Source organism: Pholis gunnellus (genome assembly GCF_910591455.1).
Source record: "Pholis gunnellus genome assembly, chromosome: 13".
Classification (NCBI taxonomy): domain Eukaryota; kingdom Metazoa; phylum Chordata; class Actinopteri; order Perciformes; family Pholidae; genus Pholis; species Pholis gunnellus.
In genome coordinates this window covers 12,471,599-12,483,994 of record NC_136540.1, presented here as the reverse complement: position 1 = coordinate 12,483,994, position 12,396 = coordinate 12,471,599, and the positions used below count along the sequence as shown (strand labels likewise).

Sequence of the window (12,396 nt, the reverse complement as noted above, 5' to 3'; positions counted from 1 at the left end):
TCCCTGCCTTCATTCAAATGGTGTTTCCAAAGAGTATTGTATAATGCATCAACAACAGGTTGTCAGTAGTGTGTACTGTGGTGGTCCTGTGGTGCTTTTCAAGCAAACCTGCTGACAGCGAGCATTCCAGAGGGAGTGTCCCCGTTCAAATGCTGCAAAGCCGCCTCATATAAGCAGCTGTTTGGGGACCCGGGACATCAAGACCACAAGCTGGTCTTGACGGGGTCTCGATTAGAAATGCCCCCCAAAAAACGTAATATCTGAAAATGCAGTGACTTTAAATTCCTCTTATGAAATCAAATTACTTTCCTTAGGGAACACCAGCGGCTATACAAAAACATTTTCACACAACAGGGGGAATTAATTAGCCTTATTTTCCGTCTTCCTCTTACGTTAAAGCATTTAGCCGACGATGTTTGAGGACGACGACGTCGACATTAGGATTAAGTCTCGGTATTCAGATTTCTTTAGTTCCTGCTTCAGTAGAAAACCCTTCAATATTTCCATTTGGCTTCAGATTAGCTTTAATTAACATATCAAAACAAGACTCGCAGTGTTGATTGGCGTGTTCTCTCAACAACTGCTTACATCCTTTTCATTCAGGCAGGTTTGAAGCATTTGAACCGACTCGCTTGCCTCTTCTCAGCAGGCGTGCGTTATCTGAATCAGAGGGAGCTGGGTAGCATTTACTAATAAGAGCCCGGTGCTGGGACTGCTCTGCATTTCAAAAAAGAATTAATAATGGATGAATTTAGAAGCATTTTTATATTTAACATCCAGCAAAGCTCTTAACTGAGGACTATTCTTAACAACGAGCACAACACACTGATGATGAGAACCAAATAAAATGCACAATATGCCTCGAGGCCAGTGACGTCTCCTCCGTGCCAAGATCATCAAATGAAACCGAGAAGAAGAAATAAAAGTATTTACTAGCTTACGTAGACTGGGATGTTACACTGGGTTTCTTTTCCTTCAATGAATAGTTCCCGTCTTGCCTCATGACCCATCAAAACAGAGTGATAATCTGTGGTTGAGTAAATGGCATACGAAGCTAAACTGTAGAAAGTTCATATGGATTTTTAAATGAAAAGTAAAGTCAGACAAGCGCAGTAAGAAACTGCTGCCACTTGCAGTTTTGTCACAGATACAGAAACACACAACACTCTTTCTGCCACATTGTTTGTGAAACTTGACGTCTCTCACACACACACACACACACACACACACACACACACACACACACACACACACACACACACACACACACACACACACACACACACACACACACACACACACACACACACACACACACACGTTTAAAAAATAACCTGCGTCACATGTTCACATCAAGATAGTCGAAGAGGCTTTCACCCACACCTGAACTACGGTAAGAAGATTTTACAATCTACCAACCACTCCCTTGGCTTTGAACCAATGTTGATTCAAACATGCCGTGATGCAAACACAGCTTCAACTCGGCATGTTCCAGCACGTCCGCTACACTTGTGATTAAATGAGGCTTCATAATCTTGGATAGATCCGTCATTCTAAAATTGGGAGAATGTCCTCATGTCCTGTTAAAGTTTAGGAATCATCCAGATTTGATGAGTACGAGTAGCCTTACAAGCAGAATTCTTAATAAAACAGAGTGATTAGGGATGTCAGCGATTACTTAGAGATTAAATCGCTTACGCATTTGTGCAATCTACGATAGCTCTAATAAAGCCTTTAAGCACAACATTATAACCATGGTTTGAATTTTGTACGGCAACTTCTTTGATTATACTGCAAAAAAGTAGTGTAAATAAACCGTATAAATAAAGCTTTCGTATGTACTTTGAATTCACTTAGTCATAAATGTGATGTAGTGCAAAGAAGCACTGTGAAACCCCTCTAGCCTTTGGTCAAACAGATCAACCCTAAACGTTGTTGTATCAGGTCTTCTTTTAGCCTGAAGCATTCATGAAACACTCCCGTTAACAGTCTATTACTCGCCCCGAACCATGCATGAATCGTTGTTCAGAAAGCTTGAAAGTACCGAGCTGAAACACGACTGTATAAAAAAAAAACTGAAGGCACCATGCAAACAGGTCATCACATGGGATAACAGTCAGAGGGATGTGTAGTGTTCCATATATCCGTCACAATCTTATTCCTCAGAGAGCAGTCCGGGCTAAATTTGACACTGGGATATCAGCCTGCCTACAAATAGAAACATGCTAACATAGAGCTTACTACTCCCAACCTCGAAATAACCGTCCCCACTCACCAGAACGTGTGTTTTGATACGAGCTGTGGCCAAACGGGACCGTGAACGAAGAGACTAGTTGATTGAATTGCACGATTCATAAATGTTCTTAACTTAGCAGTACTGGTTCCTATTGAAATCGCTTATTACAGACGATTTATCTTCGTGAAAAACACATATGTTAACTTCCCTTCACTAGAGGCATTACTGTTACACTAGTGCAAGACTGATGCTGTGACGTTCACTCCGATATTATAGAGCAGTATCTAACAGAGCAGATGCTCGCCAGGTCTGTGAGATGAAACGTCCTTAATGAGCTTCACCTCCACTGGACTATATAGCGAGCCACACGAGAGCTTAACTCACATCCTAGAGAACAAAAAGCTGAAGAACAGATGCATGAGGTCAGGACACAGTGAGTAGCACATTTTTCTGCTGTGTGAGCAACAGTACTACTGAGGGATAAAAAAATAAAAAAAAGAGCTGCTGATGTCTGATTAGATTTGGGCTTATTAAACTAGAAGACTCTGGAAAAAGCCTTCAAACATCCTACTTTTCACAAGCTTCTCTTCAAAAAGGAGATAAGATTTGGTTATAAACTCACACGCTGAAGACACAATTGGTTCTTACTTTTGGTGAGGTTGACGAGAAGAATAACATCCGTACAATAAGCGAGCCAGATTGCTACGATTCCCTTTTGACTTCACATATTAAATAAAATACATTTCAGCTGGAGGTGGTAAAAACAGGATAAAGGAGTGTTGTAAAGCGTGCGGTTTATTCAGACAAGGAATACTCAGTTTTGAGAGGGCGAGCTCGACAACCTTGTACAATTACTTATTGTTGTTGAACAGTCTGGAGCGAGGTATTGCTCATTTTCTCCAAAAACACCAGCCTGGAGAAACCACACTGGACTACCACCGCAATGTACAATAGACGTGTCAAAGCCAGAGAAACATGCACCCACTCCTCTGTCTGGAATGGACAAACAAGTCACCATAACATCTCAGATAGAACGTGTGCATGAAGGGCCCTCGCTCGGCTACAAAGGAAACAGTTATACTGAAGCCACAGAGCAAAAAACCTAAACAGGAAGTGAAGAGGATTTCACAGTGGAGGGAGCACAAGATGACAGAAAAGAAACCGCTATCCACCAAAATACACTGACAGTTACTGGTTTACAGGACTGTTTGGTTAATATTCCCATGATGCAACAGTGCCGATGTTGGGAGTAACCTAATTTTAAGGCCGATAAATCCCTAAAACGTCCGCTTAAGATTTCCCTAGGCACCTCCGTGCTTACCCTAAATAAAAACACTCAGCCATTTTACAGTCGAATACTTCCAACTCATCTCAACAACATTTAAACAAAAGGGCAGAGAGCCATTGATGTGAGCCCTTACTCTGGTGTAGCACGAGTTATCTGAACCGTCTCCTTTATTATTCAATATCATGGTCAATATTCTCAAACGTTAATGCTGATTTTGGGGTCTTATCAATACCAGTTTCAATTAAAGTTTCTGATACAGTGCTATCATATTATGCGCTTCCTACGAGTTAAGCACTGGCAGTGTAAACACAGGAGCACATTGAAAGAGAGCTGCCAAAATAAAACATCTTACCCGAGACATAAACAACTGCTCCCACAACTCCAACTGCCTAAACCTCAATCTACCACCACCTGACTACAGATGTTGTGCCATAAATGAGTTCATGACCCGAGGCCTCCCCCCCCAACACAATGTGTCAACCAAGATAAACAAGTCGATTGCTTATGTCCTTGTCTCGGACACCCCTGCTAACTACAGACATGTAGCCGGGATACTTCTAATTGTTACTTACTTTCTGAACTGTGGACTTTATGATGCATTTTCTGGCCCTTCCCCCAACTGAGGCACGTAAAATGGCTTCCTAGAAAAAGCATATCAGCTGTTCTTTTGCTAGACCCCCCAAAAAAAGCTTTGACACATCAGCTATTATGTTTCCTTTTCTTATTCAATAGGTGATTTTTGACTTAAAAGCACAGCTAGGACTGCCACCAATGTGCTTTAATAAATGCAGGGTCAACGTGCGGAGGCCACAGGACACAACAAACCAAAAGTTTTCGCTAGTCACTGTGAGAAAACCCGACGATTGTTGTGGGCTTGGGATTAGTTAGATTGTCCCGTTCAGGGGGCAGAGAAACTCCAAGCAAGTAAATATAATTGTTGCTCGAATTTGAATTGTTACGCTTTAAGAGTTCGTCTGCAGTTAAAGAGCATAACAGTTATTAAAGCACGATGAACATGCGAGCTGCTTCTGTTTTATTACATTTAACAAATGCCAATAATCAAGTCATTGTAAACTATATAGAACCATATTAAACTATGGCGTGTCAACGAGTAAAAAAAACAAACATCAGACGTCACATGAACAGTATCACTACGATCTCTTACTCACTTTTTCGAGGACGAGGAAGCCACCGCACGAATTACAAAATAACATTTAACGATATCATCATTTTAACGATCGATTGTTGCCATTATCAGAACTCAAAAGTAGCCCCAACGTCTGTCCGGTTAGCAGGAAGCTAACACGCTACCTACAACACCATACCTGCATATTCTCTTTAGCATAATGTTAGCGTTTTTTGAGGCTAGGCTAGCGGTTAGCTTAGCTATGAAACCATTGAAATTTCCTGCAGAAATTTAAATTAACATCCTCCCAAAATGTCAGATAACCATTGAGTATAGTTAATAACCAAATAACGTCTTCTGTGATGTTCGCCATCCTTACCTCTTGTCTTCTTTTTAGGCCCAAACCATTGTAGCTATTGGAAAGCTCTTTTTCTCTTTGTCTTTTTCCACTTCCACTTACACGCAAAATGGACTCAAGCAAACCGCTATAACAGCTAAAACACTAACACCGAATGGACGGTGTCCATCTTTTCCCTAAACCGCAACTGCGCATCGAGTAGCAAACTGAATAAATTCATTTTGTCTGTCGTTCGTGTTGTTATTCCTGAACATAAGTGAGTGATAGGTAAGGCTGCTAAGTTAAGTAGCACAGCAGGTACCACAGACAGGACTGGATGCATGGATGGCAGCAAGCGGTGCTGCCTTCAATTGCCGTGGGAGATATGTGTAGCCGACCACTTAATCAAGGAAATATGACATGGAAGTTGTTGGTTTTTTTGTATTTTATAGAAATTATTATTTTGACATTCAGCTCACCGGATCCCAAAACCGCCGATAAAGAAGTTGAGTCGAACGTAAAAGAGCCATATGTATATTTGAACTGTGCAGTATCACTACCCGCTGATGATTATGCTAATTCCGACGTTGGGAATGCAACATTCGTGTGACGCACAGATAGTACAAGATTGTACCAGACTTGACGGTCAAGACGGAAATCATGGAGAGCGTTTCATTGTTCTCCTATCTATTTATAAATATACAACTGGACTACTAAATTCAGTTGTCACGTGTCTCTTTTTTGGCTAATTACAAATACTGAAAATGAAGTTACACACATGTTCATGTATGTTTCCTCACACCCATTGATGGTAACTTTGTGGTGCTTAATTTATGCCATTAACTTCAGTCTTTTGTGCTTTAATATTGTAATTTATAGAGTTCACTGATTAGATTACTTTGTTTTGATACTTATGATCCAATTTCTTCAACAGAAGAAATCCATAAACTATTCCCCAAAAAGATTAGTTGTGTTTGATCAAGCACATTAAGAAACATAGTTTCCTGCCATTTCAGTCCATCACAAATGTCTTTAAAACATACTCAAGCTCCACATCTGTAGCATATATTGTGATGATCAGGCTGTGGCATTATGGACATTTTTGTGGTCTGCCACACCCAAATAAATCTTCATCCAGGGTCTGGTAGTCCGAGAGGCAACATATTTAACTCGTGATTTCAAATACAAATTTAAAAACCTTTTTTATACAAACCTAGGAAATAGCATCATGTATACCATCATATTCCAGACAAAGTGAGACGCTGTTTAATTTTAAATATCCTTTTTGTAAATGAGTTGTTTAAATAAGTCAATTTATTACCATTTTATTCTCAAATGCATATGTAAAGTCATTATGTGATTCTCTTTAGCAAAATAAAACCTATTACAATAGCATTGAAAATAAAAAAAAGACAAGTTTATTTTACAGTGAAACAAGCAACTGCAATGTCATCGCAAACAGACCCTCTAATTTCAAACTAGTGTAAAATTTAACAAACTTGTATTCCGTATCCTGTGATAGCTCTCAATGGTCTGTTGAATTCCAGTTATGGCGTTGTATTATTTAGGTTGTGAGCAGCACACCAAGTCTGACTAAAAATATACTTTAATACAAAATCACAAATTCAACATGAATAAGCACATCTGTTTCTTCAGATATTTCAAATTAATATCCTCAGTAGACCTACAAACTTGAGAAAATATCGCATTATTAAAACTAAACAGGGGAAAATGTGTTTTGAAAACAGAACATGACACATTGACCAACCTCCCCAAAAAAATCTCTTCTCTCTAAATTTCATTTTTGCTAAAACTGCTGGAGCAGTATTACAGCCCTATAGGTGTCCCGTCCAATCAGATCCAACAATGGATTAGAGGGAGACAAAAAAAACAAAACAATGGACAGCTAAAATCTACTGAGTGTAACAAACAACAAGAACACCCACTTAATCCAACATATTTATTCATTTCTTCTTTTTCTTCTTCTTTGGAGGTCCCTGATCTGAATCGTTGCTGCTTCCTGAGTCTGAGCTGCCCGAGGACGAAGAGGAGGAGGAGGAGGAAGATGAGGAAGAGCTGTCATCCTCGCTGTCACTGCTGCCGTCGCTGTCATCTGAAGAGGAGCTAGAGGAGTCGCTGCTGTCCGACGAGGAGTCGCTTGAGGAGCCGTCGGAATCGCTGCTGCTGTCGCTACCATCTTTAGCCCTGAGAGCAAACGGCAGAGCACAGAGGAAACACGTGAAGATACATTCAGAGAATAGAAACAGCGAGTGTTGATATGAAGGCCTCGCGCTGTACCTGTTACAGTCTGTTGTTTCTTTTTTTGTTGACTGTTCTTAAGCAACACTGACATGCTCGGTTTACCTACTTTGAAAGTGAAATGACACGATGTCTGTGATGTTACGAGTGCCGATCTGCAAGGTATTTGTTTGGTTGTGTTACTTAAACTGAGAACAAAGTACTCTTTATTCTGTTCTTTGGATGTTGTTTAAACCAGTGTAGTCACGCCAAAGGTAAAGCAATATGGTTAGTCTCGCCCATCAAGGCTTCCTCTGTGTTTTTTGTTGTTGTCATTTATGAGGGGAGGGGAGGGGGGGCGACACCTTTAGTGCTAAATAGTCATTGATGTCACCAGCCTCTTATATCTCTTGACTGATTGCAACGGCCCCTGCCACCACCAGACAACCACGGCCTGCCACTCCAAAACAAATTAAGCAATTACACATGACAAAACACCGTCATTTATTATTTATGGTGGAGCCAACCTGTCTGTGGAGCTGCTGGAGTTCACTGGTAAATTATACGCTGTAATACCTGTTTGGTGACATTTTGTGAAGTCAATAGCCACAAGTCAACTTTCAACCTGTGATGACGCGAGTCAGCGGTCTGTGGGGGGGGGGGGGTTTGCATAGCACAGCAATAAATGCTGAAACTAAGCCATTGTTCACAATGTTAGTTCCACCTGTGCTTCCTCTGCTACGAGTCAAATCTCTGCTGTGGGAAAAGGTCACACTGATTCTTTTTGTCACAGTAGAAAAAGCAAAGGTGTAATTAAATTAACGACGGCTGCTTCAGGGGTCCTCGTTAGTAACACCTGTGCTTTTGCGACCACCACAAGTCAAAATGTCTGCTGTGAAAAGGATCTTTCAACACCACATTAGATTTTTTCATTTGATTATAAACAGTAAAACACATGAAAAAACTAATGAAAAGTTGTGAATAACCAAAAAAAAGTGAAACATATGAAATTGATTATGATCAACACACGCGTGACCTTTTGGAGCAAACACACTGTGAGAAGATGGCCTTAGAAGTACTGGATTGTTTTACTGCAGGTCTTTACGCAGTTCTGAACAAACTGTAGCGGCTCGTCATGGTCATCAATAGTCTCCACTAGAGGGGGCTGTTGTGTCACATCTCAAGTCATCAATGTTTAAACAGATGTCTACAGTTTGGACTTTGACTGAAGAGTAACACTGCAAAGGTCATCTACCTTCCATAAACACCACTTGATCCCAACGGCATAACGACATCCCCTCCGAGGAAGAATCTCACACCGAGTCAAACTTAAACTCTCACGTGAGACGTCCTCGGCCCTTTTGTCACCATGTGTGAATGACCCAAACTCTCAAGGAGCCTCTTGGATGAATGGTGCAACATCTTTGAGACTAAAATATTCAACAAAACATTCATCTCGTTGCTTCCAAAATAATCTCTATTCATGGTTTTATAATGTTTCCTGAAATGTATTTGTTTACTTTTTTAACACTTTGTATGACTGATACGATTTACTTGCTCATAAACACATGTGAATAAATGTTTTATTCATCTCAAAATGTAGTGGATTAATACAATGTCAAGATATGTGAGACTTATAGAAACCTATTTTTATACGACCTATTACGCACAATCACCAAAAATGTAACTAAATGTATACAGTGCCTGGCTAAAGTATTCACCCTCTCTGCATTTTTCCTATTTCGTTGCATTACAACTCTCTTGGCAAGTTTGTTGTGGTGACTTTAAATAAATATGCACTTACCTCTTTTCAGTTTTAAAAAAAAGTGTTCCTTTCTCATTTTAAAAATCTATTTAATTTACAGGTTGTAATGCAACAAAACAGGAAATAACATAAAGGGAGGTTGAATAGTTTTGAAAGTCACTGTCATTTGGCCAAAGGCTCAAAAAGAACAGTTGGTCTAGTACTGAAGTAGTTCTGAGTATAATGTATATGAAGGGTGCACCTCTAGCACCTGTTTCACATCCAACATATATTGTGTGAAGCCAAAACATATAATATACATCTTACTTACTTCTTTTTAATTTTCTTCTCATTGGGGCCTTCAATTCCTGGTCTGTAAAGAGAATAAAATAAACAGCCTTAGAGACATGTATATATTCACAAGCGATAAAGTAGGAATATGTGTTGGAGGTCCTGTTTTTTTTTCCTTCTGTTTACATTAAATAGACCATTAAACACAGCAGAGTGATCGATGTTGTCCAAAGTGCCATATCTAATCATTAAAAGAAAACTATTAGAAATGGGAATAATCTTCACCAGTAACTCTGAGGCTGTATTTATCATTATGTCCTCTAGATGGCGATACAACTCTACATCCCTGTCCTCTGCTGACGGGTCACTTTCTGTCCATTGACAGATTCACAGTATTAGAGATGAGCGAATGATACCGAAACTGTGAACCTCAATGATTTAAATACATTGTGTCAGAGCAAGTGTCAAATCAGGATTACCACATGCCCGATGGAGTGTGAAGCTTTAAACATCACTCCTGCTTCAGAAAGAGCTTCATTCAGTTTGGAAAGCTTTGGCTAAACGTTGTGATAAACACATTAGTGGGATGAGAAGAGAATACTTGAGAAATATGGTGATGTCCACGAGAAAGACATTATCATAGTATGATAACATTTCCACATGATACCAAGTTATAATGCTACAAAACAAACTCATTTAATGAATATCTTTATCCAATCACATCATGATTCATATGAAATGTTACATCGTGAAGATAAAAAGACACGAGCCTGCAGCGACACTGGAACAAAACTAAACTAAGAGTCAAACTCCCTGACGTACTAAGAAAATCATTTTAGTCTGGTCGCCCACCTCATTCCAGAAAGTTCAGCAGAGATCTGACTTGTGATTACTGAGACAAAAATATATAAAAATGAACCCTTTGAAGTGAACAAGAGCTTGGCTTCCTCAAAAACTCCCATGGAATGCCAGAAACGGTACACCTTAAAAGTGAACTCACAGTCCCAATCTGTGCACTGCTAGTTATCCAAAGTGGTGCACTTATGGAGACGCCTTACCCAGTAATGCTGAGGGGTTTGATTTCGTTCTCCTTGAGTTTCTTTTTCATCTCAACTGTTCTTGACGGTCTGTGCACGTATTTCCGCTTCCCCGTGCATTCGTAGGTCCAGTGTCCGACCTCCAAACACTTCTGGCAACGCACATTCTGTTTGTTGGCCTCTCTGTGTGGAATAAAAGAAAAGACATGTGAATGAGGATAGACGCTGCATATTTGTGAAGAAATACTCGGTGACACTGTTGGAAGGTTGAATCCTATCAATGTTTCTGAAGATGCTAATGTTTATTAATCAAACATTCTGCAGTCTGTATTTTCACATCTTCTGGAGTACGTGCATGCATGTTTCTCCAACAAGTCCTGACACCTAAACAACAGAAAACATTGTCAATCAATTACTAAACCATGTATAAGAATGCTGTCTGATGTCCCATCCCTGGGGCTAACATTAGGTACCTAAAACTTAGGGAAACTCTACATTCATGGTTACGGTTCTGGAAACAACGCGGTAAAAAAAAAAGTAGAAGTTGCAAACTGAAATGTTGCATTAATCCAATTTATCACCTCAACTTCCACTCACTTGTCTCGTCATTTTCCATCTGCCGGGAAGGTCGAATCTAAACTTTTAACTGTTTTAGAGAGGTCTGTGATATTAGTTTGTATGAGAATGTGTGTGACTGGCTGTGTTTTGTTGTGTCTTCTCTGCGTTCTTATTTAAGCTGTTGTACTCATGTCTCTCATGAGAGCTCGATCTAAATGAGAGTACCTGATTAAATAAAGCTTAACGTTGTATTAATAACAATGAGTTAGGATAGCTCTGCAGGTCTAATCATTTCTTAAGTATAGGGAGTTAAATTATTGTTTATATTTTTGGCTGAAGAGGGGGGGAACCAAATATACATCATTTGAGTCACTGCACCCTGGCTACGAAACTTAAACAAATAATGAAGTTCTATTGTAAATGTTTATCAGCAGGATTTCCCAGATTGGAAATAATCATTCAATACCTAAATGAAGGCCAGGGCCAGTTTATGTCTTCAGCGATATGTAAACTATGCAGACTATTCTCTAGTGATGAGAGCTCTCTTTAGATACATTTGAAATATATATTGTTGCACGAGGAACTCATAATTTCAGAACCCGTGAAAGTAATTTAAAAACAGAACATTGTCTAACGATCAAGCTCTTTTTCCAGCGCGGGAAACGTTATGAACATCTCACGTGTGATTTGTCACAATATATTATGACATGCTATAAGTCGATAAAGAAACAAGATTATCCTGATGCGTTTTCCATAATACGCAAAAAATCCAACTAATTCAACGGACTTGAAAAAACACACGGTTACCGACAGATGTTACTTGACATATCTTTCACTATATCCCCAATAAACCGAACTCTTGCCGGTTATATGTTCATTAAAACATATCAGTTACGAGTTCAAACCCCCCAAAACAAATGTTTGAGCACAGAAAACAGTCCGACAGTTGAATAAAAATGATGTATCGGGAAAGAAAGACCGTGGCGCATTTGTGCTACATCAAGCACTGAAGGTTCGTATTTTACCTCCTTTATCGAACACGAAACTCGGCGAGTTTAATGTGATTAGTGTTTAAAAGACCACCGCGTTCGCACAACGGTGAAAACGAAGCATTTTAACTGGTTTATCTTCAGTATACTCACGCTTGCCTCCTGGCTATTATCCTGTGCATGGGAGTCGCCATGTTGCAGTTTACTTTTTCTTCTTCGTTGGTATTAGAAGTACCTACTTCCGGTGTTGTGTCGAAAGTCTGTTTTCCCGTCCTGTAACATGATAGCGCCTCCTTTCGGTAGTTGGTTCGGGACAGGTTCGGGGGTAAGGGTTATTCCGGGGCAGGTTTAGGTAGTATGGAGGACAGAATATGATTTAAGTATAAATACATAAATGCATTAATAAATGTATAAATAAATACAGGAATAAATAAATAAATGCTTAAATAAATGTTTGGATACAGAAATAAATAAATAGTAAATAGTAATTAAATGCTGAAATAAATACTGAAATAAGTATATGCTGAAATAAATAAATAAGTAAAAGTATAA

The 12,396-nt window shown here is 39.5% G+C and overlaps 2 protein-coding genes across 2 annotated transcripts in view; both read right to left on the bottom strand.

The window, feature by feature from the left end:
- The window catches only part of aff4 (AF4/FMR2 family, member 4), a gene marked incomplete at its 5' end in the record, with an annotated part of 29,186 nt that extends 23,958 nt beyond the window's left edge, over window positions 1-5,228 (bottom strand). The window contains one exon of the mRNA XM_079171530.1: window positions 5,030-5,228. The remainder of the gene's footprint in view (window positions 1-5,029) is intronic.
- Window positions 5,229-6,575: 1,347 nt separating this feature from the next.
- Window positions 6,576-12,050, bottom strand: zcchc10 (zinc finger, CCHC domain containing 10). The gene is made up of 4 exons (XM_079171293.1): window positions 11,998-12,050; window positions 10,319-10,480; window positions 9,301-9,342; window positions 6,576-7,192 (listed from the first exon to the last, which is right to left on the bottom strand). The coding sequence occupies exons 1-4, from the start codon at window positions 12,036-12,038 to the stop codon at window positions 6,952-6,954; spliced, it is 486 nt and encodes a 161-aa protein (XP_079027419.1). The 5' UTR covers window positions 12,039-12,050; the 3' UTR covers window positions 6,576-6,951.
- Window positions 12,051-12,396: the final 346 nt, after the last annotated feature.

What these genes read in the sequence shown, in the direction of transcription:
- zcchc10 (XM_079171293.1), bottom strand. Translation starts at nt 12,038, where the DNA reads ATGGCGACTCCCATGCACAGGATAATAGCCAGGAGGCAAGC. An exon ending in ATAATAGCCAGGAGGCAAGC is followed by an intron (nt 10,481 to 11,997) that starts GTGAGTATACTG and finishes TATTCCACACAG; the next exon opens with AGAGGCCAACAAACAGAATG. An exon ending in AAACCCCTCAGCATTACTGG is followed by an intron (nt 9,343 to 10,318) that starts GTAAGGCGTCTC and finishes TTCTCTTTACAG; the next exon opens with ACCAGGAATTGAAGGCCCCA.